At 39.4% G+C, this 27559-nt stretch overlaps 1 protein-coding gene across 2 annotated transcripts in view; it reads right to left on the minus strand.

The window, feature by feature from the left end:
• EGF (epidermal growth factor) overlaps nt 1-15825 on the minus strand; it is a 58622-nt gene extending 42797 nt beyond the window's left edge. The window contains exons 1-4 of one of the 2 annotated variants that reach the window (XM_023924733.2): nt 15106-15825; nt 5859-5990; nt 2326-2525; nt 1165-1346 (exon numbers count right to left, since the gene is read on the minus strand). In XM_023924733.2, the coding sequence (XP_023780501.2) occupies nt 1165-1346; nt 2326-2525; nt 5859-5990; nt 15106-15232 (641 nt within the window). In that variant the 5' untranslated portion in view covers nt 15233-15825. The remainder of the gene's footprint in view (nt 1-1164; nt 1347-2325; nt 2526-5858; nt 5991-15105) is intronic. The other variant, XM_023924734.2, reaches the window with a different exon arrangement.
• Nucleotides 15826-27559: the final 11734 nt, after the last annotated feature.

Consider the following 27559-nt stretch of genomic DNA (forward strand, 5'->3'; position numbering starts at 1 on the left):
TACTGCTGGAGACACTTGGAAACAAATATTACTAGAGGTAGTAGCAATTTCCCTCAAGTAGGTGAAACAGGAATCAGCCCAGCTTAACCACCAAGCACTATTGTCTGTCTCTCTGCTTTGTTCAGCCATGAAGTCAGTCTAGGAAACTGGAATCGCCTCCAATCTATGGGGAGCTCCTGCAAATTTGAGGAAAGGCAGGTCTGATGTCCAGGGCCTAAATCCTGCTGATATGGCAAGATTCCAAAGAACATTAGCAGTGCTGCTATCATCAGAAGGTTGGTTTATGTACAAATGTGTCAGGAAAGGACACATGAACCTTAATATTAAAATAACTGCACACACCGCTGAGCAGATTTAATGCAAATCAAAAGTGGCCACAAAGGCATGCTCTTGCTAAACAAAACAGAAGCATTTCAAATTCTGCTCAAGCATTTTTTTCTTTTTTTTTCTTTTTTTTTTTTTTTAAATTTTAATGCAAGAGGCTTTTTTTGTGCAAGGGGAAATTAGCATGGAGAGACCACTGTGATGATTCATACTTGTAACCCTTGAGAAGCCAGGCCTCACATGTGAGGGTGGTTCTTCATGTAAGTTACTTGAAGTTGAAAGGAACATCTCTATGAAGGCCAGACTACTAGTGATGCTAAGCAGCAACAGTGAATTCAGAGCCAATATTCAGAGACACTGATAAAGAAACAAGTGAAACAGCAGCAAACTGTTTCAGAACAAAAAAGTTTAGACTATTTTTCCAGTAAACATACCAATTTATGTTCTAAGTGTGCTGGGTCTGGAGCACAAGTGACTCCCAGCATTTGCAGGCATCATTCCTTTTGCTTCTCCAATACTACACAGAAACTTTGCTGAATGAGGGTAGGTTTAGAATGGATATTAGGAAGAAATTCTTAACTGTGAGGGTGCTGAGGTGCTAGAATAGATTTCCCAGAGATGATGTAGATGCCCCATCCCTGGAATTGCTCAAGACAGGTCAGATAAGACTTTTGCAACCTAGTCTAGTGGAAGGTGTCCCTGCCTGTGGTGGGTGGGTTGGAACTAGATGACCTTTACAGTCTCTTCCAACCCATTTCTATGATTCCCTGAGACCATAATCATAGTACTTTACGTCTTTGGAGTCCATTTCAAGGATATTACTAACCCCTTTAAAATTACCTTTGTTCAGCATCAATGGTAATCTTTGTGGGACGACCAACAGCTCTTAGAAGAACTCGGCGTTTCTTCCCGTTCATGTCTGTTGCTTCTATGGTTCCTTTCTGTCTGTTGGCCCAGAGAATGTCTTGATTTATCCAGTCAATAGCAAATCCTGAAATGCCTTTGTCTATGTAACATAGTCTCTGTAGACAAGAAAAAAAAGAGTTGACAAGAGGAATCCTAATGACAACTCTAAACTTGGTTTTTGTTACAGGAAACAGAATATCCAACTGAAACCTTCCAGTTAATTCCTTTGTCTGCTTCATTTTTTTCAGACCTGTAGCTATTTCTTCTTCTTTCATCACTTGCATTTGGTCTTTGCACTTAACACATACCCCCTCTGAACAGAGTAACTCCCTGCAAAAGGAGAAACCTGCACAAGAAATACACTTGATTGTATCATAAATACAAAATATTTAGCTACAACTTTTCACATTTGGCACACTCTGAAGCAGCCAGGCCTGTACTGTTACAGATGGAAGTCTCCTAACACTCTGCTGCTGGACCAACCCTGATCCTTTAAAGTCAGTTAAAATACATGAGTGGAAACTCCACATAGGTAAATGATACTGGCAACCTCTCTCAAACAAAAGAACTCTCACAGCAATAAAGTTCAGCCACAACAGCCTGTCTGCCTTTCTTAATCAGCCAGATGCAATGAACTGCACAGTTTTTTTCTGAACAAGGAATAAAGTGCTAAAAGCTTTTATGCAACCACAGAAACCAATAAAAGGTTTGAGAAAAAATTAGTAGGAATTCAAGCACATTCTTCTCATAGCATTTGTGTGAGCTTGCATTACCATAATCTTGAAGACAAATTTGTAATGCTAAAGAATAATCTATAACTGATAGAAACATTAATGTCTACAAAGCCTTAGTTTGTCTGAATTTCCTCTCCTTCATTTTTAACTCAGCTTCACCTGATCCACAGGAAATACTGTATGTACTGAATGTAAATGCCAGTAAAACAACCTGGGATCAGGATCAGAACTATTACAACAGCAAAAGTAAAGTGGTAATCAATGAACAGTAAAGGCAGAACTGCACCCAAGGAGCAGATGGTTTCCATAGAGGGGTTTACACACATCAACTAGGAGAATTCCAAAGAACTGATTAGTTTACCTCTTGTTTTGTGCCATTCAGGTGAATTCTTTGAAGCAGTCGCCTTTCAGAGTCTACCCAATACACTTTCTCTTCTATATAATGAAAATCCATAAGTGTTGATGGACCAGTATCAGCAACCAGTCTTTCATGATTTGTCCCTTCAGTGTCAATTCTAAAGATGGCATTTCCATGGCTAAAAAGCAGGAATGGTGCTGGGTCTGGAGAAAACAAAATGAGATCAATGAATTGATAATAATTCCATTTTTGCTGCATTAAATTCTCATCAGTAGCATACTATTCAAAGAGAAAGTTCAAGACTTAGCTGTCTCATTTCTTATTAACAACTTTCTAGGTGTATCACAAAGAAAGAGTAATGTATAAATGTAATTGTCCTTACACATTTAATGCTGAAATTATGGCAAAAATCTAAGTTTGGAAACAGAAACTACAGTGGTTGTTACCACTTATCCCAAATTCTACACATCAGTCAGAGGTCAGAACAACTGCTGCATGCTTGCCAACTGAGGTTGAAATAAGTTTGCCGTGGATATGCCATGTACTTGGAACCGTTGTGCTATGGCAAGAATTTATCACAGAGAGGTAGCCTGGAGTCTCCCTTTAATTATCCAAAAAGGGAAATTGAAGATCCTAAGACAGAGCAAAGGAAGAAACTGGAGACTGAGGAGGTTTATTGTGCTGCAGAAGGCTGAAGGAAAATATCTGTGTTTAAAAATCTGACAGCTCAAAAGCAACAACTTTGTGCAGACAAAAACTCCATCTGTAGTGAGCAAATGGTTAGGATGTAACACTAACTTAACATAAAATATGTTAAAATGTAAGGAGCTCCAATTATGCCCCATAGTCCGGGAAAACAATTAAGGATGAAAGTGATGAGCAGCTAGGATGGTCCCAATAGCCTTGACACAACCTTAAAACAAGGTGAAAAGCATGGAAGTACAATCAGTATGGCATAATGATTGGGGCTGATTCAGTTTTATCAAATCCTCTTTGTCATTTTTAAGGTATCACTGTAGAGCACAATTAAAGATCGCTCAAGAAACCTTAACTACATTTCCAGACCACAAGGGTTTTCATTTAGGCTGTCTGTCAAGTGCATATAGGAAAGCAGTTCTTATGTAACCAACACATTTTAACTTCCATTTTGAAAATAAACATGGGTTTGTTGTTTTCTTTTTTGTTTGTTTATATATATACACACATATCTGTGGGCATCGAGTCAATTCTGTAATTTACTACTAAAAAAACCATACAAAACAAAAATTCCATTGTGTTAGCAATATTGTAATTTTATAACATGGTTGCCTAAAACAGATCCTGGCATACAAGTAATCCTCAAACCAACTGACTTTGAAAAACAATTATTGGTAGATCAACAGAAGGACAGCTTTCAAACCTGTGTAATCAATTGCTGAATTATTCCACAAGGAAGATGCAACTCTCATTTATTGGGAATGGATGCATTCCAGTTTTCTTACACATATACATTTGAAAATTAAACTGGTTTTATTGACAAGGTTCCCATCTTTTTTTAACTAAATATCTTTACTATTTGTATGAAACCTGAGGCTTTAAACTCAACAAAAAGCACTTCCACAAATTTTAGACAGATGCTTCACCTTCATGGTTGCAAGGTTCTTTTCTCCTTTTAAAGCAGAGGAAGGAGACAAATTTTGATTTCTTCAAGTGAAGAAAGTTCTGATGAGCACCCAAGATGTAATTTTATCTTGTTCACAGGGAAGATGGCCAGGACACTGTTTCTATATTAGCAGAATGTTTTGTATCTCAAATTTTGAAGCTATCACCTAATTATAGCAGCTCTTACAGGATTTTAATTACTCCCTTTTCTGCTGCTGCTTGAACTGAGCAGCCCCATGTTTGAACAATGAAGAGTTGCTTCATTTAAAAGGTAAATGAAAGCTGAAGAATAGCCAGGCTGATTTATCTAAGGGATTTGACAGCTATTGTCTGCATTTTTGCCAATTAGTTGACCAAGAATATTTATACACTTTGGTTTTGTTCTTTCCACTCCCCGAGTTCCCTGCCAGGTGCCTGTGAATGAGGGCTCTAAATGGAACAAGAACTGAACAAATCTAATTTTTACTTCAGAGGCACCAGTCAGATTTAGGGCTCAGTTTTATCAGGGGTTTAATTATCAGGTAAACCATATCTGCACCAAAGATCTTCCTGTCTTTAAAACATGAGAGTATTTCACCTGGTGTATCCCCCACATAAGGGTTTATACCTGACTGAAGGGCTCCTTATCCATCACAGTAGCTCCATAGTCACTTTCTTCTGTTACTATGAATGTTAGTAAAATCATGTTAAAAAGTTGAAGTACTCCAATATGAACGAAAGATTGTTCTTTGAAAGATAGGAGTGCACAAATATCACTGGGAAACAACACATTTGTTTTCACTTCAGTTCAGAAGTGGAGAGCTTGCAAAGGAGCTAGGGAAGTTTAGGCAGGACCACAAAAAATTCAGTTTGGGTCTTTGTGAGTTACACGTTGCTGATAATTATGATGATTCCATGGCCTGGACTAAAATAATTGTGTTGGTGAGAGTTTGGGTGCTCTACAGAACACTTCTGGTTGTGTTCATGGTCCCAAAATCTACACACATGGGGACTCAAGTACAGCTCCCACTTCTCGGGTCAGAAACGTGCCTTGTCACATCCCATCTCTGCATTAGCAAGATAGTCCTGGGTAAATACTAGTCAAAAAGTAGAAAACTTGAGGTCCTGGATCAGAAGGGAGCTGTGGTGTATCCCAGATAGGAGCCAAAGCCAGGAATTCAGGAAGTCAAAGTGGAGAGATAAGAGATGAACTTCAGAGTGCTCCCACCTCATACTCTAGAAGCAGTACAGGGTTAAGTCAATCAATAAAATCCAACTCATTTTTTTTCCCCTGGGTAGCATCAGTTGAGGACAAAATGAGGGTTAATCAAAGGCTGTAACTGAAAATATTTTCCTCTTAGAAGAGCTAAAAATTTCTAAATTTAAAGGCATCTCCCACATTTAAAAATCCATTTATACACTCAGGTCAGAGGAACAGAGAGAAATAACTCACAGTAGCATGGATGAAATCAAGAATAAGGGCTTCCTGCTTCTAATTTTACAGCACTGCCCCTAGAACATAAACATACTGGAAAGACACCAAGGCCAACAGACTGGAAGCAGCCAAGGCAGTAGAACTGTGTGTACTGCCATGTCCTCTTGGAAGTAAGGATGGGATAAGGAAGTTTACAGCTTTAAACTGGCAGAGAAGGCAAACATGAAGTAATTGTTTAGTTGTTTGTTCTCATATGTTCATTCATCTTTCCACCACCATAGTTTATATTCTTCATCATCATTCTTCTATGGCATCCACTTTTGGCCTTGCCACTTACCCACACCGTAGCAGAGGCAGTTTGTCTGTCAGCAAACCAGAGAACCTCAGTCATGGGCCAGCAGGGACGGTTCATTTTGAAAAGGAGTGCTAACTGAATCTCTAAAGCCCTTTTTCAGTTATCAAAAAAAGGAAATGTCCTTACCGTTCACATAGCAAGACTGCTTGTCAATACCCAAGGAGTAGCCAGGCAAACAGGAGCAGATGTATGACCCTGGAATATTGATACAGGTTTGGCCACAGGTCCCCAAACCACCTTCAAGGCACTCATCAATATCTGAAATAGGTATTTGAAAAAGATCAGGAAAATTCAGCTAGCCAAGTCAGCAAAGAACAAGGAGAAAGAGTACCTTTGACAAACTTTCCTAATAATAAATTGTCACAAAATTCAATATCCCATCATTAAAGAATGAAATTTTGATGGCTGTACTGCTTCATACATTGGTTTCAGAATTATGGGGGGGTGTGGTTAATTTGTCATTGTCACACAAATTCACAGTGATTTTAGAGGGTGTTGGGTTTTTTGACATTCAAGGGAAATTACCCTTCCCCCAGTGTCTGGGCACGGGTCTCTAATTGCTCAAACACAGGGAACAGGCTTGTCTTGATTTGTGCTATAATTTGCTATGCAAATGCTGCTTGCAGCTGCTTCCTTCTATCTTTATCCCTTTTTCAACAGTAATAATTTTGCCAGCAAATTAACAGAATTTGCAAAACAGCAAGGCAGAAAACAGACTGTCACCGCATTGAGCTCAACATTGAGCTCACTTTTGTTTGAGTCAAATCTCAAACAGACATACAAAACACTAAAATACCCTCTGTATTCTGACAGAAACAAGCCCAAACCTAGGCACTGAGCAAATTAATTATAAACTAGTCTTTTAACTGGTAGGTTAGGCTAGAACTTTTAGGAATTGAAAGACATTTAACGTATTTATGGAGTTTTATCATGGGTTGAGGAAATGACTATTAAGTCCTAAACAAAGAGTCTATTAAAAAAAAAAAAAAAAGAAAAAGTTTACCACTGAGGAGAATAGTTTATACCAAGGGGAAAAGAAATTTGCAGTACCATGGATAGTTGTCCCACAAAATTGAGATAAATTTTAGTTCCTGCTGAAAACAAACACTGATAGTTACTTCCCAAGGTACTTAATGTCTGACAGTACCATATGCTGGTATATTCCTTGTATACTTTCCTTTTTCAACTACTGTGTGATTGTTGATCTAAGGAGTAGCTTTTTTCTTGCCCAAGTTCTAGCTGATGTCAGTGGCTTTTGTTCTGTATTTTATCATGTGACTCAACACATGCAGGAATAAAGGACTTAACACATTATGTTTTAAAGAGATATATTTGAATAAGTCACTAAAGGACGTGGATTCACAAACAAAACTAGGTCTGTGTGTGTTATGTGAGAATTCCCTCAATTTAAAGAAGGGCACCTTGACTACAAGGAACAGGAATTTAACCAACTCACAAAAGACTTTGACAGAAACTTTCTCAGCAACTTAGGGAGACCTACACAACCAGATCTCTGATACCCTGTGGTTCTGCAAGCCAGTCTCCTTTAACCGCTCTGAGAAACTTTGTGTAGCAAAAAGTGTTCAGAGGGGCTTCCTCTGTGCCCAAGTATCAAAGGTGTTCAAAAAGAATGTCAATGCTCTTCAGACACCTGTCTGTACCGACTAGGGAAAGCTTCCGTATTGTTTACAGCGTTTTCCCACAAGTTTGTGTTCCAAACAGCAGATGAAGCAATTTGACAACGTATGAAATGCAATCAGAATGCAATTGATTTCTGTTTAACAGATTACAAGGGTAAGGCAGAAGCATTTTCAGCAATGTAATTCCATAAAGTACTCTAATTCTAACCCACAATTTTCTTCAAACAATCAGCTTTCAGGAGAATATTTTCCCACACGTACTAGGATTGTACATTCCATTCTCCACGGCATTAGAAGAGAAACTCTTCCAAATCCCCTCTAGGAAAGTTTGATGGGCTTAGAAGTGTGTTAATGGGCTACAGACACCATGGGCTCCAGCTCACCACTTAAACTAGATACTCCTGGCAAAGACTGCCTGGACGTCACTGAAGCTAAAGAGCTCTTTGATAGCCCAAAAGGGAGGGCTGTGGTGACCTCAGCTCCTTGTCCTGCTGCTGCCAGTGTTAGGCATGAACACTGTTTGCCTCTCTCCCTGATGCTCTGGTTTTAAATCAGGTAACTGACTGACTCAGCTGGACACTTGACCTGATCCAGCCACCAGCAGGTGTGAGAATGGGTTGATAATGCAGTTTATGTTTGTCAATATACTTTTTTGACAGTAATAGCTTGCTAAATGAACCTGAAGTTATTTCTCTGTGGAAATCACAAGTATGGGTGAAAAAGGAAACTGTGCAGATATAGGATTGCTAAAGAGGGAGGTTGCTTGATTAAGCAGTGTGAAGAACTGCTGAGCTATTATTCAATCACAACAAAGAGCACATTAACTAAGAGTTAAAAAACTAGGCCTGGCCTGTAGATTGGATCTGAAAGACTGCTTTCTCTGAGAAGGATTTGTGTTCATACTGGACAGAAAGCTGACCTCTTAGCATGCTACTGGGCAAGAAAATTCAAGTAACAACACAAATAAACACAGGCAAAATTAATGACTGTGAGGGGGGAAAAATTGCTTCTCTATGTGGCAGTGGTCAGACTATATTTGCATGCTGTTTGTATTTCTCAGATAAAGGTTGTCAAAGGATCGTGAAAAATTATAAAGTGTATACAGCAATGATAGAAAGCCTGATCTGAAGGTAAAGAAAAGTGCCTTTCTATGAGAAAATTCGAGAGCTCAGAACACTTAGATTATCAGAAAGAAGCTTGGAAGAAGGATTAAGCACCACAAATTAATACCTTCACAAAGAAAAAGTAGCAGATTTTCTAAAAAACACTATAATCTTTTTTCAGGAACAATTTAACAAGCACTGATAGCTGAGAACTAAAGCCAGGAAATTCAAATGAAGACATTAAATTCACCTTTTAGAAGGGAGGGTGAATCACTAAGGGAACTAGCTACCAAGGAAAACCCTGAAGGCAGAGAATATTCTAAAGTCAAAGTCAGGCTGGGAAGACATTCTTTACCAAACACAGGTTACTGAGCAACAGACCAAGGTAAAAGGACAATGACCCTTTATTTCCAGGAGAGATTTTCTAGCTTTATATGAGTGTACAAAACTGACTCTCCAAGAACGAGAGCACTGATTGATCAGGCTACAGGAATTTTCACTCCTTCCCCTGCAACTGGACTTGAAGAGATTTCAGGGTTATCAGCCTGTCCATTTCCATCACCACCAAAATTCACGTAGTAAAGCAAATCCCACACATACTGAAAAGCAAGCCATGGCTCCAGCTGAAGAATGGCTCTGGTGGAAGGAGCCCAATAAAGGAGCAGGGCCACAGTGGCCACAGGCAGCTCAGCCACTGGACTGTGCCCTTCCAGCGGTAGGCAGCAAGAGCCAAGAGACACAGTGTTATTGTGAAACAGGCCACAGCATTGTGAATGTTTGGATTTTATGGCTTTAACAATGGAAGAGGATCCTATGCCCAACACCCTCCCTTCCTTGTTTAAAGTACAAAATTAAAAAAAAAAAATCCAATCAAAATACCCAAACCAAACCAACCAACCCTGAAACAAAACAAACAAAAAAAGGCTGGTTTTAAAAGTTTAGGAGAACTCAATCACAAAACCATCCATCAGGTGTAACTAGCAGTGCCTTCATCTGCACTTTTAGTGCCAAAGGAAAGCATGGAGTTGCATCCTGTTGAAGCTGTTTTACGTGTCCTGGCAACCACATCCCCCAGTGGGAACTTTACCCTGTGAAAGAAATCGGCTTAGCGAACACAAAAGCTGTCTGCAGTGCCCTGACAGCCAGCCCTGAAAGGAAGAATGAGGTTCTGCTTAGTTCTCAAAGACTTCTTTATGCAAAAAATGCCTTGAGAATCAGCAAAAAACGATGAATCATGTCATCACGATGTTGGCAGCTCTCAAAGACTTTGCATACAAATATACTACTTTATTGAGAGTCCTGAGAAAGGCTCTGGTTGCAGAAGGTTGAAGCATTAGTATGCCTGGCAGGGACACAGAGAAACCACAGTGAGCCAGAACTTGAATTTCATTATGGCCCCCAATGCATACATTATATACATAAAGTATACGTGCAGATACATACACTCAAATAACCTCATGCAAATTTAGTTCCTGTTGAGTTGGACTCGTGATTAATTCAAACCACTGTATCCAACCACCACTATAACCTTTTCAACAAGGCTGAACGTGGAATTTCATCTGGGTGACAAAGAGAGCAGCCCATTGCTTTTATCTATTTTGTTTAAAGCATCCAGCTCAGAGGACAGAAGATAGCTAGAAATGGAAAAAGACACTCCAGCTATCAGCAGGTCACAATGAAGCAGATGATGCACAGTTCAGTACCCTTTATCTCCAATTTTAAATGAGGCTTAAAATACAACCTGATCACCCACAATTTTTGAGAGGGTAGAAGTTGTGAAATGCTCATGTACGATGGTAAGAAATACAATATGAATACAATGAGGGGGTTACAACTTCTGGTGTCTTCCAGCCCAGAGATGATCATGTCACAGATATGACAGCAAGTGAGAACGTATGATTTATCAAGTATAAAATAGAATCAAATTTAGAATTTAATTACAATTTAGAAAATATCTAAATTGTATCATCATTTTGTAGACATCTTGTGGAGAAAGGGCAAAAAAGATCCCCAGGAACTACAATATCTTTTTCTTTTATCTTTCTGAACTGCAAACCCAACTGTTTGCTCACTAGAATGGAAAAAAAAATCTGCCTAAGAAATAAATCCTATGTGAAATAAATTCTATGTGTAAATTAGTAGATACAAAATAGAACTCTACTTCCTGGATCATGCAGCTTCCAACTTATTATTACTAACTTGCCTTTCAAAGACAGAGGCCATGAGGCATCATCAAGTACTGTCATCCATCTCCCTTTAAAATCAGATTTCAAATTAGATACTAAAAAGTAGTCAGTTTTATTTTAAAACAATACAAAATTAGTAACTGCTATTTTACACTGGGTAAAACAATGAGTTTTTCAATAGTAGCCACTGGCTCGGGAGTCTGCCCCTTAGCCCCCTTCAGTATTAGGCATCATGTGATGGGTGATGCCATTTCTGTCTTTTCTTATAACATATTTGCCTCTTTCCTATTTTGATCCAAGTTTTTACAGCTGAAGATAATATTTCTCTGCATTCAGCTGGATCCAGTTGAATGTGAATGTTCTCGTGAAGTCGTCTGTGCTTCATACCTATGTTCGAGAACTCCTGACTACTATTTGGTAAAAATACTTTCAGGCTCCTTTCCCCAAATCAGTAGAATAAGAATTGAGCTCGCTGGAAGACAGCTACTGAAAATAAGGAAAAAACACACCTCAACTGCAGCTCTTCTGAAATACAGAGGGAAGCAGAGACATCTTATCAGGTTTATCCCTATCACAACAGGGGTAGTGAACAGTTGCACATTTCATTGACTCTTACTGTTCCTTATGAGATGCTTGCAAAGAAAGAAAGGAGAGTTAAAAAGGTTTTGGCATTTCATATTTCTCAGAATACAGACAAGAAGTTTTAATAGAATGTCTTCAGAAGGCTGTATGGAATAAAGTGAAGACAGGATTTAGATAATTAAGGGGAATTTAAAGGTGTAAAACAAAGAGTAATAACTTAATGTCCTTCATCTCTGTGGTAGGAGAGAGGTGAACAGGAGGAAAGTGTAAAGCCTGACACACAGAAGGAAGCATCTGACCAAAGGAGCTGACCTAGATAGCTGCAGTTGTCACCTTCAGTTGCAGGCTGTAGCTCTGTAGGAATGTGCAGCATGTTAGCCCTGTAGAATTGACAAGGGCTGAGCAGTTAATGCCAGAATTTGGTCGAGTTGTGCTGAGTTTAAGAACCTATGATTAGGCAAAACTTCAATAATATGGGTTTTACTTTGCCTTCTTGCAAGACTTTTTTACAGTACTGCTGGGTATCTTAAAAATTATTATCTTTCTTCATTTTTCAAACTTACACAGTATTTAAAGTCAACCCTGAAACCAAAGTACACCTCCAGTCTTGCAGTATCCAGAAGATAATATATTTATCTAGGGTAGCCCAAGACTAACAAGAATAAATATCTACTCTAAAATTGATAATGCAAGAGGCTGGTCTAGGGCCTTTTTTAGACAAACATGAGGAAAAAATTTTCAGTCTTGAGTAGGGAAAGCATCTATGCACCATGAAAGAATAAAGAATACTGATGTTCATGTGGTGCATCAGTGCAACTGATTCCAGCAGACACAGGCCCATCCTCTGGTGTACCACATTTGCCTACATTGTCAAATATGTTACAAATCAAAGCTCTCCTGGGACCAGCTATGCACGTGTTTTTCTTTGTGCATAGCATTTTCTTTGTAGGAATAATAGCTTCTTTGTAGGCTAGACTATTTTTCTTCTGAGGTAGAAGGTTCTATTGGTTTCCATTGGTGTCTACAAAAGATGAGTTATTAAATGTGACTGATCCACAATCTTCATAGCATTTTAAAATAAGCTATTAATTCAAGATGGCATGTCAAAAATTGTAGAAGTGCTTCCAATTCTACCATAACTTGTCAATATATTGATACATTCATTCATCAGAATAGTTTTGGTCTGACCTTGGGATCTCTTGTCCCATATTTTCTTTCCTATAAGCCTTGCTGTTTTGGGACTAACAGCCCCCCAGAAAGGCCCCTTCTCTCTTGTCATACCAAGTCAGGATTCAAACAATCTCTCTTAAAATAACTGTATAAAATTATGTGAGACATTTAGGGTTAGATTTCATTATACTTCCAGAGGATGAGGAGGTCTTTGATCTTTGAATATCCATAGAAGTAAAAGGAGCTAATTAAGGAGTGTGCTATTTAGCCATGTAGGAAGAAGACAACCTAGACCTTAGTCTGAAGCCACAGTGTGGAAAACAGATCTAGAAAAGCCTACACACATTCTGGCAAGTATCACTTGTAACAGTTCACTGACAAAGAGCAGACACCTTCTCAATTCAGGGGAGTCCTTATGGCTGGCAGGTTGCCACCACAGCCTCAGATTGCAATTGCTATTGCTGTATCTATTACAGCTCGCCAAGAATGGTCGCCAAGCCACGATTCAGCTTGCTGTCATTGTTCACAGTTCAGTGGTATGAATCACATCTCCCACTCACCACTTTCATCTCCAGTATTACCTTCAAAGCCTGCCTCCAGCTTCCTGCCACTTGCTTCCACTGGACCCTCTGTCTCACATAATTACTGAACTAGAATATAGCACATCCTGTCTTCTGGTCAGAACATTAGTTGTGTATCCAGTACGTGGAGGAAAGAGAAAGGGAAATCCCTTACACTGAAACATCCTTCAGTCTTACATTTCATGTCAAAATTTCACCTTTGCTTAATCCCCTGTAATCCAGGGGTCTGCAGTTGAAAAATAACCGTAATGCATCTCATTTTTCACTTATTCTATGTCATGTGGAATTGCTCAGAGTATGTCACAGAGTAACGTCAGCCCTTATGTAGATTTCTTCTGCTGCTGTTTCATGGAGAGTTTGCTGAGCTACTGGCCAATCTGTTTCAGTGCTTTATCTAGTCTCCTCCATTCATACAGCAGCTAATTTTCAACAGAGAAGAATTAATGCAGGGCAGGTTATGTCTTCATTAATGGAAAAGAAATAAGCATCATTATGCAAAATATGTCCACTGGAAAAAAAAGAAAAAGACCTTTGCAGCCTTTTGCATGTTAACATTTAGAGTGGGTTATTTGACACATTAAACAACATCCAAGCAATTCCCTTCATCTCAGTAGGATTCTCCCATTATACACAAGCTCTTAATTGGGAAACCCAGTAATGCAGAAGCCATAACTAATGGACATCCTAATCAGCTCTTGGAAGCTAAGTACATGCTAGCAAATGGAATGGATCTATAGGAAAGGCTGTGTAAAGAGCAACGGTTGCTAAGGATACGGCACATCCACTGCGTGTATTTCAGCCTCAGCTTACAGAGAACCAGGTCTAGGCTGGTCCCGTGGACCAAATGGCCACCAACAGCAGAGAGGAAAGATGATCCCTACAGGAACACCCTCTGGTTTAAGTTTGCCTAAAGGGAGTCCAGTCTGTGCACTTTGAGAGTGCTTTTCAACGTGAAGCTAGCATAGTAAGAGGCGGTAATATGGAGATAATTTCAAGAAGTGTGCTTCTCATTTGAACTGAAGCATCAGGGTAGGAGTATCCTAGGTATGTTTGGCTCTCAGTAAACCTTCAGTCAGGTTTACAATTTATGCACAAAAAATGCCTAGTTCCTCCCCCCTCAATATGACAGCATTTAACATGCAGGCTTCCATTTTCTGCTTTCGAGATGGTATTTCTTGGCAGCAAGCACAGAGGAAGCACCTGTTATTACATCACTAGAATCGTGACAAGAACTGAGTCAGAGCCTCTGAAGCCCAAGGAATCCAAGGCAAAAGCATTAACTCCAAGTATGAGGAGCTGCTTGAATCCTTTCAGAGCATTTCCTCATCTCCTAACTGCAAAGCTCACAGCTTCATTGGCTCTGGATTTCTTGAAAAAATTGGACCTCATGGTAGCAGGGGAGGGAGAAGTGTTCTGTCATCCTTAGTCTTGCACTTTGTGAAGAATTGGAACCTGCAATTTTACATGCTCCAAACAGTGGAGATGAGTACAGTAATGTCAGTGTTGCACATCTCTCCCAGGCCTCCCTACCACACTACAAAGTACACCTGCAGTCCATGAGATGTGTTATTGCTATGAGCACACACATCTACGTGTAATAGGCACAGAAAAAACAGCTTTTAAAATTACCTAGCCCACATCTAAATGGACACTAATGCATAATCATTAAAACACACTTTATATACGTATAGAGAAATAAAAAATGCACCTATACTCAAACTTCACATATATTGAAGCATGAATACATGCATGCTCATGTACTATGAAACTATGGAGACGCTAAAGCTATGTCAAGGAGTTTTGGTAACTGGAGAACAGTTCATATCACTTAATGAACATAAGAAAACTTATTCTGCTTTTTGATAGTTAAACCAACAGACAAGTGCTGATTTCTTGGAAAAAAACAAAAAAATAAAAAAAAAAAAATTAAAAAGGAGTTCTGTTCATTTTGAAGTGCAAATTGAGAAGTGCAGATATTGAGAAGTTGATTTATCAGTTCTGCCAGCACAAATCACAAACAATCCATTAAAAAAAACTCTTCAAAAATAATAAAGCTAAATTAAGATAATACAAATTAAGTTTTCTTAGTCTGGGAATGTTCAGCAACTTACCTATACAAGCAGAGTTTTCAGGCTTTAATCTGTATCCATTAGGACAGTTCCAGTGCTGCAGAGCTGAGAGGCTGACAAAACCAATTTTAAAAGCCACTGGCAAAAAAGCAACAAGGAAGAGAAACATAATCTTGAGGGGTTTTTTGAGCTGTCACTAGAGAAAAACTAGCTTGTATTCAGTCATATCCAGGACAAGATGAGCATGTGTAATCCCAAAAGTTTTCTGCAATCTGCCACTTTAGACTCAGACATCTTATCACAATTTCAAGTTTTATCTTTGCCTTGCTTTTCTTGTCACTTTAGACCTTACTGTGTCTGACTACAACCTTGAAGAAATTCCTGGGAGATTTCTTCCCTACACACATCAGGGCTTTTTTTCTCTCTCTAGTCTCTTTTTTTTTTCTCTCTTGGAAGCCAAGTATGAAATGCCTGACACTCTTGCCACAAATTTAACACAGCTTTAAAGCCATGCTTGCAAGGATCACTTCAAATTTCCTCGTGACAAAGCTGCCGTTTAAATCTTAAAAGCAGAGAATTCAGAAAAATCTTCAGCACAGCTCTCAGTGGAGTGCAGGGAGCAAAATCTCCAGGTACCGTCCTTCTCCGACACACAGTTGTTTTTTACATTCAGACTTGGATGGACTCCTCTTTTCTTTTTAAAGCTCTGCTTGCCCCACCTCTTCTCTTTTTAGTACCACTTGAGTGAACCCTGTGTTTGCAAATAGTAATGTGGTCAGTTCCTTACTACAGGGAACTGAGCCAGCATGCAGATATCCAGCCACCCATAATAAATACAGTCTCTTTAGAAAAGCAACGCCTCCTGAGTGAGAAGTACCTGCAGATTGCCAGCTAAGTTTTTTTCCACAGAGATGGTAGGCAAATTTATTCAATTCCTGTTCAATCATGATTAGTTGCATTCCTCTTAATATCATAGTGTGTTTTACCACCAGAAACAAATTTTGTCATCAAAACATTTCATGCAAAAATCAAGGGAAAAAAATCCCTGTTGTTTCTCTGATATTTTTTTACTGGAAATCCAAATCAGTTTAAGGTCAAGTTCAGGGTATGTGTCTGTAGTTTTGAATTGAAACTACCTCTCTCAGGTCTGAATTTGGCCCCCATGCATTTCCAGAACAATACCTTTTGTCAGGGGCTGGGGTAATGTGTTCTGAGCCTGCATCACCCACAGATGTTGCAGTTATTTATATGCAGACTGGTGCTGTACAAGGCTGCTGTCGGGATGCAATGCTCTTTTACACCTGTTCCACTGAGGTATATAAACTAGACAAATTTCAGGTGCTCATAATTCTTCAGCATTGAAAAAAATCTCCTTTTTTCCCAGTCCATCAGCCTAGACCAGCAAAGCTCTAGAGCACAAGCATAAGTTTGTGCTTCTAAGATTTACTGAATTTTGAAAGTGCTGAGATTTAAGCTTGTGTTTAAATGGTTGGCTGTGCCAGGCTTTGTTGTGCTAACTACTGTCAGGCAATCTGGTTCTGTCACTTCTTTCTTTCCTTTGATTATTTTTAAGATTTTCTCTCTGGAGTGTTGTGCTGGAATGAATACTAACACAACAGCTGGATGCAGCAACATCATTAGAAGGTACCTACAACTGTATGAGTTCTGTCTCTCAGAATCCTCTCCTCTCCCCTTTCCTCCTCTCCCCATATTTGTCTGAACCAGTAAGAGTCCAGACTTGTGCTGTCAGAAAATAGGATTATAACCTGATTATAAATTGGGCCACTCTCCCTTAAAAGTAACTGTTTCTTGATGTTTCTGCCTGTGTGCAGGCACATTCTGGTCTCTCAGTTTTCACTGCTACAGCCACTGCAACTAATTAAATCCAGTCTGACAAATGGCAGCCACATTTCCATATACTCTGTTCAGAACCGAGTCTTTATCCCACATGCTATGCTATAAAATACAATAACAGTAATGTAAATTATGCAGGGCCAGACTCATGCCAAAGAGCATTTGCTTCTCCAAATAGTCCCCGGGAATACAAAAGGGCAAACAATGTGAAAGCACAGTATAATGCCATCCCATCTAGGATTACAGGATCCTGCCCAGGAACTGTGGTATGTTCCACATGAACCTCTTTTACTAATTCTGCAGTCATCAGTTCCTCCTTACACAATTTTCTTCACTGCTGAAGCTGGGAGCAAGCAACCTTAACAGTTTAAAAGGAATGTGTCACTTCTTTGCGAGCAGCCACCAGCAGAGTGTTTGCCAGACCGTGAGGGTGGCCATCCCAGCACATCCCTGACCTCTTCCAGGGCAGACTCAGACAAACTCACTGAAGGAGACAAAATGAATAAGCTCTCCCTTTCCTTTTAAATCCCAGAAACAATTTCTGTCTCACACTCTTTTTGTCTCTCATTTACACACGTCTTTTCTGAGCATCACCCTCAATCTTCCCCCACTAACCCTAACCCTAACCCACTGCTCCATTTCCACATTTGCCTTTACAAAACACAGTCAAAGGCATATCCCAGAATTTCCTTTTTTTTTCCCTCTAAATTAAATATAAATACAGAACTGTCTGACATGCCCATACCACAGCAACCTTTTCTGAAGGAAGAGAACCTTTCACTTTAGCGAGGTAGAGACCAATTAAAGTTGTTAATTTTACCATCCTGGAAGTATAGGAACAGCTTAAAAACAGGAAGAAAAGCATCTTAATAGTGGAATTATTTTTTTTACCAGTAAACTCCAAATTTAACTTGGTCCAGATCTAGCTACCAAGCCCACAGTATGATATGATTTGACCTAGGCCAAAGAAGTTAGCTATCCATTCAAAAGCAGATGGAACCAACCACCTCCCCTTAAAACAAACCAGAAAGTGCTCAATAAAGTATTAAATGCATCTGGCTGTGCCACACCTACAGTTTTAAACCATATTATTTCTCACCAGGTGGTTCAGCATACTGCTCTCAATATTTCCTTTACACCTGAAGTCATTTAGCATTTCAGAAGTTGATCAAATGAGTTTCTAAAAAGCAAACTATTGTGCTCACCTTCAGGTACAGAAATCTACATTAGTCTGGCACTCCTATGATAAATTAGACCAAAATAGCTCAACAATCTATTTGTGCAGTGAACCCTAATTTGTAGGGCTCACTGCAGGATCAGTCCCTATGATCTTAAAATCATCCCAGTCCATCAAATGTGAAGAACTTAGTTGAATTTGACCTGGTGACTCAAGACACTCATGAACTTACAGCAAACAAACATTTTATCCCTTTCTCTTGGAGTTCTCACTATCTTGGTTGGCTTTGGAAGGCTTTTTTTTACCAAAGTTGGAAAAGATCAGCTAGCAATTCAAATGCAGGGGGTGCTTCTTGGCTAACAGCTGCTCTAGTTCAAGGACAGTATATTCTGACTGCTCCTAAACTGTGGAGGAAATAGCCCTCCCTCAGCCTCCCAGTGCTTTCATTATCTACATTGTATTAATAAGCACATTGTTTAGATCATATATTGCCTTTTATTCTTGCTCACTACACATTACACTAGCTTGTCAGCAGTTGGACTTCTTTTTCTGACAGACTCTGAAAGGTTCATTCTGGCCCCAGGCATACTCTAATGTGGTTAAATAATTTTATAGTCAACATCATCCAAATTACCACCAACACAGGTTAATTACTAAATGAGAATTCACGGATGTAGCATAGGAAATGTGTAGCAGCTATCTCTAGCACAAATAGCACAGATCAGTGAGGAACATTCAGATCCCACAAAACAAATTCCAGAACCTCTCCAATGGCCCCAGAAAATCTGCCAGCCCCTGGGACAAGATGCTCACGTATGTGTCCTGTCAGAAAAGGTATTGCCACCAGAGAAGCAGCTGATTGACACAAGCAACTTGTATGATGATAGTGGGGATTTCTCACAGTCCTCAGAAAAAAACACCCAACAACTGCCTAAGCCTGCCTTACACCTACTAGCTAAAGCCTGATCTCAGGGTGAGTGTGGGGCTAGCTGACTGATCACTGTATTTTCTCTGACATCAGTGCTTGGTTCAGTACTGTTAATGTCATTCCAGCAGGTTCAGCCTGCATCATCTATAATTCTGACAAAAGGGACATTATGCAATACTAAATTGCCTGTCAGAGCAGAGAGAGGCACAGCAGGAGAGGCTGGCATACTCCAGTGATCTCTAAAAGCAGGAATGCCTGAAATCTCCTCCTGAGGTATGATGGCCATTCTGGCTTTGTCCTCAAGCATGTCACTCATCACTTCAACAGTCTGGAGATAATATTTGGCTGATGTTTTAATTTAATTTACTAATAAAATTAATTAAAGATTGGGACTTTAAATCATGAAAGCTTTTTGAAAACCAAGGGTAATTGTAAGTAATCTCTTTCCAGCTGTCTGTTGCACAGCAGCAGTTATGACAAATATCCACTGGACTTTTTGGAAGTTTGGGTGCCACAGTTTTTCTGCTAGGCTTGCATTTTTTCTTGCTACAAACTGATATTAAGCAAAAGAAGAAGTTTAAATAATCTATGTTCAAAACATAATGTTAATTATGGCCAATACTACCTTTTTAAAAGCAGTTTTAAATTTAACATTTTAACAGGCACCTTTCACCAGCTGCTATACAGTAAATAATTATTTCATCAGCTAGACCACAATGGAATCCACAAAAGGATCCAGAAAGAAAGTTAAATACACTCTCTCTGCTATCCCACCAGCCAGAACAAGAGTGAAACATTCTGGGGAAGCTACATAGCACATTACTGACTTATGACATTTATCAATGTTAGATGACTACTTTAGGCCTTGATGTTAGCAGACATGAAGGAGTAGTTAAAATAGCATGTTGAAGAGTCAGTTGGCTCTCTGAGGTGGAAATAAAACTGAAGATAAAGCAAATCATTTTTTACCATGAATAAGATCTGTGCAGCTGGCTATGTGAGAACATTGAAGTAAGGATCTTAGTGACAGGTATGGCATTAGTTCACTATCAGAGTAAAAAAATGTATCCTCTCTGTGTTTTGCTGTTTCCTTCTCAAGGATAGCTGTTTCCCTCACAGCAAAAAGATTTCTAGTACACATACTAGAACAGCTGCTCTAAGAGATCTCTCAGAACAAAAGCACTGTCTGAAATCTAATTTCACTAATTTTTAGAGCTTCTGAGCACTCACCAATTACACTGATACCAGTAAGAGATGAGGAATTTATCTGTCAGTCCATAGGCTCTTATTTGAAGTCCATCTATCACAGATATTGCTACTTTTACTTCTTTTATCCCATAAGTTCTGGCCTGGGGAGGTGAACAATTAAATTTACTTTTTTAGTCAACTTTTTCCTCCTCATTACAGACCTTTTTAGATGGTTTATTCTTCTTATGACTATAAAGAATAAACAGCAGGGAACATTTTATAGTTTTGTTTCATAGTTGCCTTGCTGGCTATGTGGAACAAAATCCCTGCACTTTACCAATCCAGTTCACTATGTCAAATTAATTCCATCTCACCCGGCGCATCTGTAGCACCAGTTTGGCACATCTACAGAAAACCACATCTCCATAAGCTTACAGCTGCCTAGCACACCTCATAGTCAGAATCAAACAAGATGGACAATAAATAGGAGTAGAAGTAGAAACAGGCATTGTTATAGTCAGCTTTCCACAGCAAAAGCACTTGAGGTGAATCCCAGACTGGAATTACCAGGGATCTTGCCAGTGCCCAGTACTGAGCTCCTGAAAGGAGATTGCTCCCAGCTGCTGCCATACTCAAACACTCTGAAGGAGGCAATGACATCCTGAGTGTGTTGCAGCCACATCCTCTTTGTGGAAGTTTGTCATTTTGCTATAAATATATTATAAATACAAAATATAAATATATTTCCTATAAATGTCCATGCAGCTGGTGTCAGAGGGGTTTGCCCATGAATTGGTGGGCAACCAAGAGCAGGTACAGTAAAAATATACTTCTGGCTGCTGGGAATGTTCAATTTTCCTACAATTAATAGAACAGATTCAAGAAATCTCCAGAAGCCACCTTTTCATGAATAGTAGATATTTGAGCATCTCCTGATTTGCTCAGAGCCCACTGAAAGTAAAGGTGCACTTGGAAGTACACGTTTTTGATGTAATGTCATTTCTTGTGTGAGGCAATTTTACAGGTGCAATATAGAACAAAAGCAAAATAATATCTGGGGGTCAGACCCTACCCACAGTGGTCAGAGTGGATTTCTCATACCAAATTGGGAAGCAGCTAGCACCACAGAGTGATCAGCAAGCCCTCTGCCATGCAGAGCTTGACCTGACACCACCTCAGGGAGCCTCACAGCTGCAGGCAGGGCAGTGCCAGAGCCTATCACAGCCCCAAATGCCTCTGTGAGCGTGATATCCCAGGACTTGGCATCCAAATCCTGCAGCTACCAAACACACCCTGCTTGAGGCCACAGCTGTCAATTCTCCATCTAAACAGGGACAAGGAGAGAAGAGCGATGGGGAAAAAGGCTGGGACATTAAGCACAAGCAATAACCCACATTATATTTAGCTTTTAGATAATGATTCTGTACTTCAAAGCTTTGAACAGATTCCATATTGCTGGTTGGAGTGTGAATATGGAAGCTCCAGACTAGACTCAGCTGACAGTGGTGATTTCAGAAAGGGGAGAAACTGTTCCTTGCAGTAGTAATTTCCCTCTGGAGTCCTGTGAAACTCTCCTGCACTACGGGAATCCCCTGAGATTGCCTGCAGAGTCAGAAACTGCATTATTTCTACAGTAGTTTCAAAGAAATTGAAATGACCTAACAAAGGCTTGGTCTCAGGGACTGATCAGGCAGGTACTAAGAACTGTGCTAAGCATTAGGGATGGGGGAAAACCACTTTGCAATAGAGGAGTATAAAACGGTTGTGTAAGCAACAAACAGTGAGCCAAGTGTTCACTACCATTCACACACGTTTTCACAGAATGTCTCCTTGGCTGCACACAAGAAATGCCTGTCTAGCTGAAGGGTGAATGAATAGATTCCTGGAAGCAACAGCTACAGAACTGCCAGAGTGTATTGGCTGGCTTAGCCTTTACCTTACACCAGGCTAGGAAAAGAAACAGTGAAATCAGTCACAGTTAGGCTTTGCAAAATAAAATGCCTGTGGATGCATAGAGATGTGGATGCTATAACCACTTGCATAGCTCATTAAAAGGTTCCTTCATTCCGCCTACATCCCTGCTACAGGCTTCCAGAGTGATCCTGGCATGCTGTGCAAATGGTCCACTACTTCCTTTTACATGAAGAAAGGTTATTTAACCTAATAGCTCTTATAAAGTACACTGAGACTCTTGCATGTAAGGTTGCACTCAAAATTGCAAAGTAGTTGTTCATTTATTCCTGCTGAAATCTCATAGAAAAAGTTAGGACATAAAATACAAGGTAAAAGAGAAAAATAATTTGGATTTGTTCGTGAGTTGCATCGGAAATACAGTGGTGTTGCAAAGCACGGAAAACTTTTAAATATCACTTGTTTTCCTCAGAATGCAATATATGTTTATTTTTATATGGAAAAACACAGTAAAAATACACCTCCTTCAAAGGAGGTATGTTAATGTATGTAGTGCTTTTATACTAAAAATCAGTGCACTGTATTGTAGAAACTCGTCTTTTTCACAGTGCAAGCTATGTTTATTAAAATAAAAATCCTATTAGTGCTATAAGAGCATTTTTGAGGGCACCTGCCCCATATGCTATATAAAAAAATGCTCCATACTCTCAAGTCACTTCACAAGCTACCAAACCAAAATTGCTGTAATAGTGAACAGTGTATCTAACCCAAAAATCACCATCTGTAAGATGCAACCCAACCTATTAGCATCTTTATTAAAAAAGAGAGAGTATTTCAGGGCCATTCTGTATAATATTACAAGTGGGCATTAGGACAAGAATATAAAAAGGATCCCCCACTCAAATCCTCCTCAGCAATGTGTGTGGAGATGGTTGGTGTACCTCATGGGCAGTGCTTTGGAAATTAGCCATAGGTGCCCAGTTTTCCAAAGTGAAATAAGACCCCAGTAAGTGGAGAGGAGCACAGGAAATCTATTCTGGGAGCCTGCACTCCCAATGGTGAAGAGACTTCTCCATTTGCATGTTTGTGTTTAGCTGCCTTATTTAGAGCTGGGCTGGCAGGCAGGGCAGAACGTGTCAGAAGAAACCCAACCACCTAAAATATCTGGGGCAAACACTAAAATTCCATTGCAATCTATATACCGAGGGAGAGAGTTACAGAAGTCAAAGACACTCATTCCTGCTTGCACTCCCAATGCTCACAGCCACTCACAGCTGCAAAATGTACAGACTAAGGGCAGGGACTCTCCTCAAATCTTGCTGGATCACAGGCTTACCTTCACATTTCAGGATGAAATACCCAAAGTGACAGCTCTTTGCTTTTGGACATGAAGGAGAAATTGATCCCGAGCTCACTCATACCAAATGCCCATTGATTACATAAAAAACATTGGAGCAGACCTACCTTATGGAAATGACAGGTTCTTGTGTTAACCATCACCACAGCTTAAAGGTGTACATTTCTATTTTATCCCTCAGAAAGCAAAAGTTATTAGGTCCTTTGTTAAGAGAATATTACTATCTTATGCTATCCAGGGCCTTCTTAAGTATTATTTTTTTAAAACATGTATTATTTAACTTAGACCTGACACTGAGAAACAAGAGAAAAATTGGAAAATATTTCTAATATTTTAGAAAATATTAGCAAGCATAACAGCAAGAAGAGGACAATCTGACTAAGGCCTCAGGATATGATTTTTATGTCATGTCCTTTTACACCTGTCACAGTCAACAGGTTGCCACTGTGTGAGAATACAACATGGACATTTTTTTTCCCCAATCCAAAGTCTACAGGAAGTTCTACCAGCAAACACTAGCAAGCAATTGGCATCAATATTCCTTCTTCTCTACTGCAAAAAGCAGGCACCTCTCTTGACTGATCTAAATGAAGAAATAACACCTTCAAAAGTTATCAGTTATTAAAGATTATTCAAGGAGGTGCTTTTGAGGGCACCTGCCCCATATGCTATATAAAAAAATGCTCAAAAGTTATCAGTTATTAAAGATTATTCAAGGCATAGAGTTCTGTGGATCAGTTCTGTGCAGCTACTTTTGTAATAAGTGCTTTTGTAATAAGATGAAGAAAAACAACCTATTAAGTGCAGAACCCTTCAAGAGAGGAAAATGTTAAAAGCATTTAATGCTCAGTGGCTTGCCTGTACTGATGCTTGGCTATTGAGAACTCTTGCTACTGCTGCACCCAAAATGAATAAATGACAACATTCATCTTTCACATCACTCTGGTTTTACCAGTACTCATCAGATTAAATGTGTTGTGCAGACTAATGTACAGACAGGAAAATACTGTCATATCTTAGCTTCATGTGTTTAATATAGAGAGATTTACCATGAAAACCTACCTCCAAAACTGCTAGGCTTTCTCCTCACTAACCACCAACTGGACTTTTCATAGAAGTAACCTAGTACCTATTCAGTAGCTTAGGGTGGGAGAAAAGTCTTTTTGACAGCAAAGTTCTTGGCAGTCAGGCAATGTTGTTAGGGCTTGAAATAATACTCTGGAGTTTGGAGTGCTGAACCCAACGCAGTTTTCTGTGACCAGCTGGATTGCAGAGTTGCTGAGAAGCAGCATTTCCACAGCTAGAAAGAGAATTCAGCCTACACTAAGGAAGGACTTGGTGTGCTACGCTGTGAACAGCAGTCACTTTTCCTTTCTGCAGCATCATTTCTTACACAGTGGGTGTGTTAAATTCTGCGAGTGGCAACTTGATGGCAGCTGGAAGCACTGCTTCTCATCAGCTGCTGAACTTTGAGGATGGTGGAACTGCTATGAAACACCTCCACATAAACAAAAAAAAAGCTCTCTTGCACAAACATGCTGGGCAGAACAGAGGTTGTGGATGGCTTGTAAGGCAAATTCAAAAAATCATGGAAAATTTTCATTTGTCTGCAGTCATCAGTGATTCTTTATCAACACCAGGTTTGTGCAGTGACAAAAGGAGACTATTCAACCTCCACAGGCTCCTCTACCCTGCTCAAAATCTCAGTTATCTATGGTCTCCTCAATAAATAGTCAGTCAGCCTCAGAGACTTTTTTGGAATATGGGATTTTTTTGGGATAGGTTCAAAATACACTAATAAGGGACATTTTATCTATTACTTTCTTATCAATACTGCAAGAGGCTTTCCCTCTTCCTGAAACATTGCTGAAGTTATCAAGATGTAGAAGCATATTCTGAGCCTCTCTCATGCCCCAGCCTCTCACCAGACACTCCTGCTATTTATGCCTACTTATTCTTGGTGTCTGAACACTGCCTGAAACAACGTGTGACAGTATTCATCTCACTGTAACTGGAGCACCACCCCCCTAAATCTTGCACTACTGGCATTTGCTGAAATGGCTGTGGGCTCAAAAACATTGTCAAATGTCAGTTCCCAGGATGTTGTCAATAAATCACTTAGAACATCTTTTCAAAACCTATTCCTATGTTTTCTCCCCAGCCCACACAAGGCTGGCATCATACAGTTCACAAAGAACACGGCCTTTTGTGGAATTTGCTCCAAACATTCATCAGAGGAAGAAATCTCATCATTTCAGCTATATTTTTAGGTGGTGACATTTGATTTCAACTTCCTCCACAGGCCTGTCCCCCTGCCCTTTTGATGAATCACAAGTTATTTGTACTGTAATGGGCTTCCTATATTTAAAGTTTTGTCAGTTCATTCTGCCCAAAACTATAACTGGGAAGGATCAGAAAGACATGCACAGAAAGACATGCAAGGTATGTTTTGAGTGTAACAGATCCAATGAAAGTACATCACCTACATAAATAGTTTATTTCTCTCTTTAGTTTCAGTATTCTACTCAGTAAGACTGGAAATCATTCAGGCAGCACTGTCCAACTATGTTCACTTCAACTTTCCTTCTAGCTGCCAGCTGTTATCAAATACTGGTCTAGCTTTTCCCACTTAACATGTGGCACATCTAATTTTTACAGTTCAGTTAGATTCCACTGAAAACAAAGGTATCAGTCTTGCAGCTCCTTTCCTCTTTTTCTTCCCTTCAATCTAGGTTCTCCCCATCTACAAGTCTTGTTGCAAAGCAGTTACTTCAGCTTCTGAATTGATATCTAATATAGTGAAAAAATCATGGACAATAATAGAGTCTTTTATCCCCCAAGTCAGGCTTCTAAACTCTACTGAAGGTCTTTCCTGGATGCATGATTGGAATAGTGAATTGTTACTACTCTTTCTCCTCTCAGTTCTTGCCCATGTCTTTATAAGCCAAACCATTGGAGGATAAAGTCTTTCCTCTCAGGGAGCTGCACATTGTTCAGCAGCGTGCTTTTATTCTTTACTTAATCTTACTTGTCGCTTTCTGTAGGAATCTCCCTTGCTTCTCATGCATACCACTCCACCACAGCCTTTTTGTTCATTTAGAATCTGTGTTTGATCAGGTGACAATTTAGTACTCAACTTTAAGGCAGACTTGCACATAGATAGTTAAAATAAAAATTGTTGTTTCCTATCATTTATGCATTCTGCTTATACTAAGGACCTTTCTAAATGTGCATCCATCAATTCTGGGCTTTTCAAGTCTTATATTTTAAAAAGAGCACTTGTTTAACATTATTCTTTTTTTTGGCACAATTTCTGGCTGATCACCCCTTAAAAGAATTTTCACGATCCTTCTTCTAGTTTCTTTATTAAGGTCAATGAGCTTTAAGAATCACCCTTTTTCTCTCATATCATTTGATTCAGATTTCATTTCTAAATCTCTGAATCTTCAGTAATGAGAAACCAAAAACTTCATCACCTTGTGACCAGACAAACTCTTGTCTCTGCCAGTCCACACTCAGGCATTCTCTAGTGTTAAGTCATTATCAAAGGCACAAGAAAAAGTCATTTTTCTATCAATAAACAAGGAACTTTATTACTTACCTCTCCTCATGAATTCCTTTTACAGTTTGAAAGAAATAGTTCATATAGCTACTGGATATAATGTCTATTCAATCATTTTGCCTGACCAGAACAAAGACCATTATTTTTCTGGCTTGTGAAATATGTTTCTTTCCTTGTTTTTGTGCTGATTACTCTATCCAAAGGGAATGTCTGCTCCTCTGTCAAAGAGTAAAAAATGCTCAAGCAAGGAACAAATAAACAGCACTTTTATGTATGAAAATATGCCTCTGCCATTCTAGAGAGTGCCTTTCCTAATGCTGAGAAGTAATTTAGCACAAACTTCTACTGAAAAACGCTATGCTCAGATTTTAGGCTGAACCCAGAATGATTGACACAGAACTCTAGGACCTGAGTGCTTTGGAGATATTGATCCAGACACAAGAGCAAACAGCATGATTGCAAGGTGCTGTGCCTAAGTTCATGTGGAAGTTAAATCACAGAGGGAGAAAGAGGACAAGA

This window comes from Cyanistes caeruleus, chromosome 5 (genome assembly GCF_971803275.1).
Source record: "Cyanistes caeruleus chromosome 5, bCyaCae1.hap1.1, whole genome shotgun sequence".
Taxonomy (NCBI): domain Eukaryota; kingdom Metazoa; phylum Chordata; class Aves; order Passeriformes; family Paridae; genus Cyanistes; species Cyanistes caeruleus.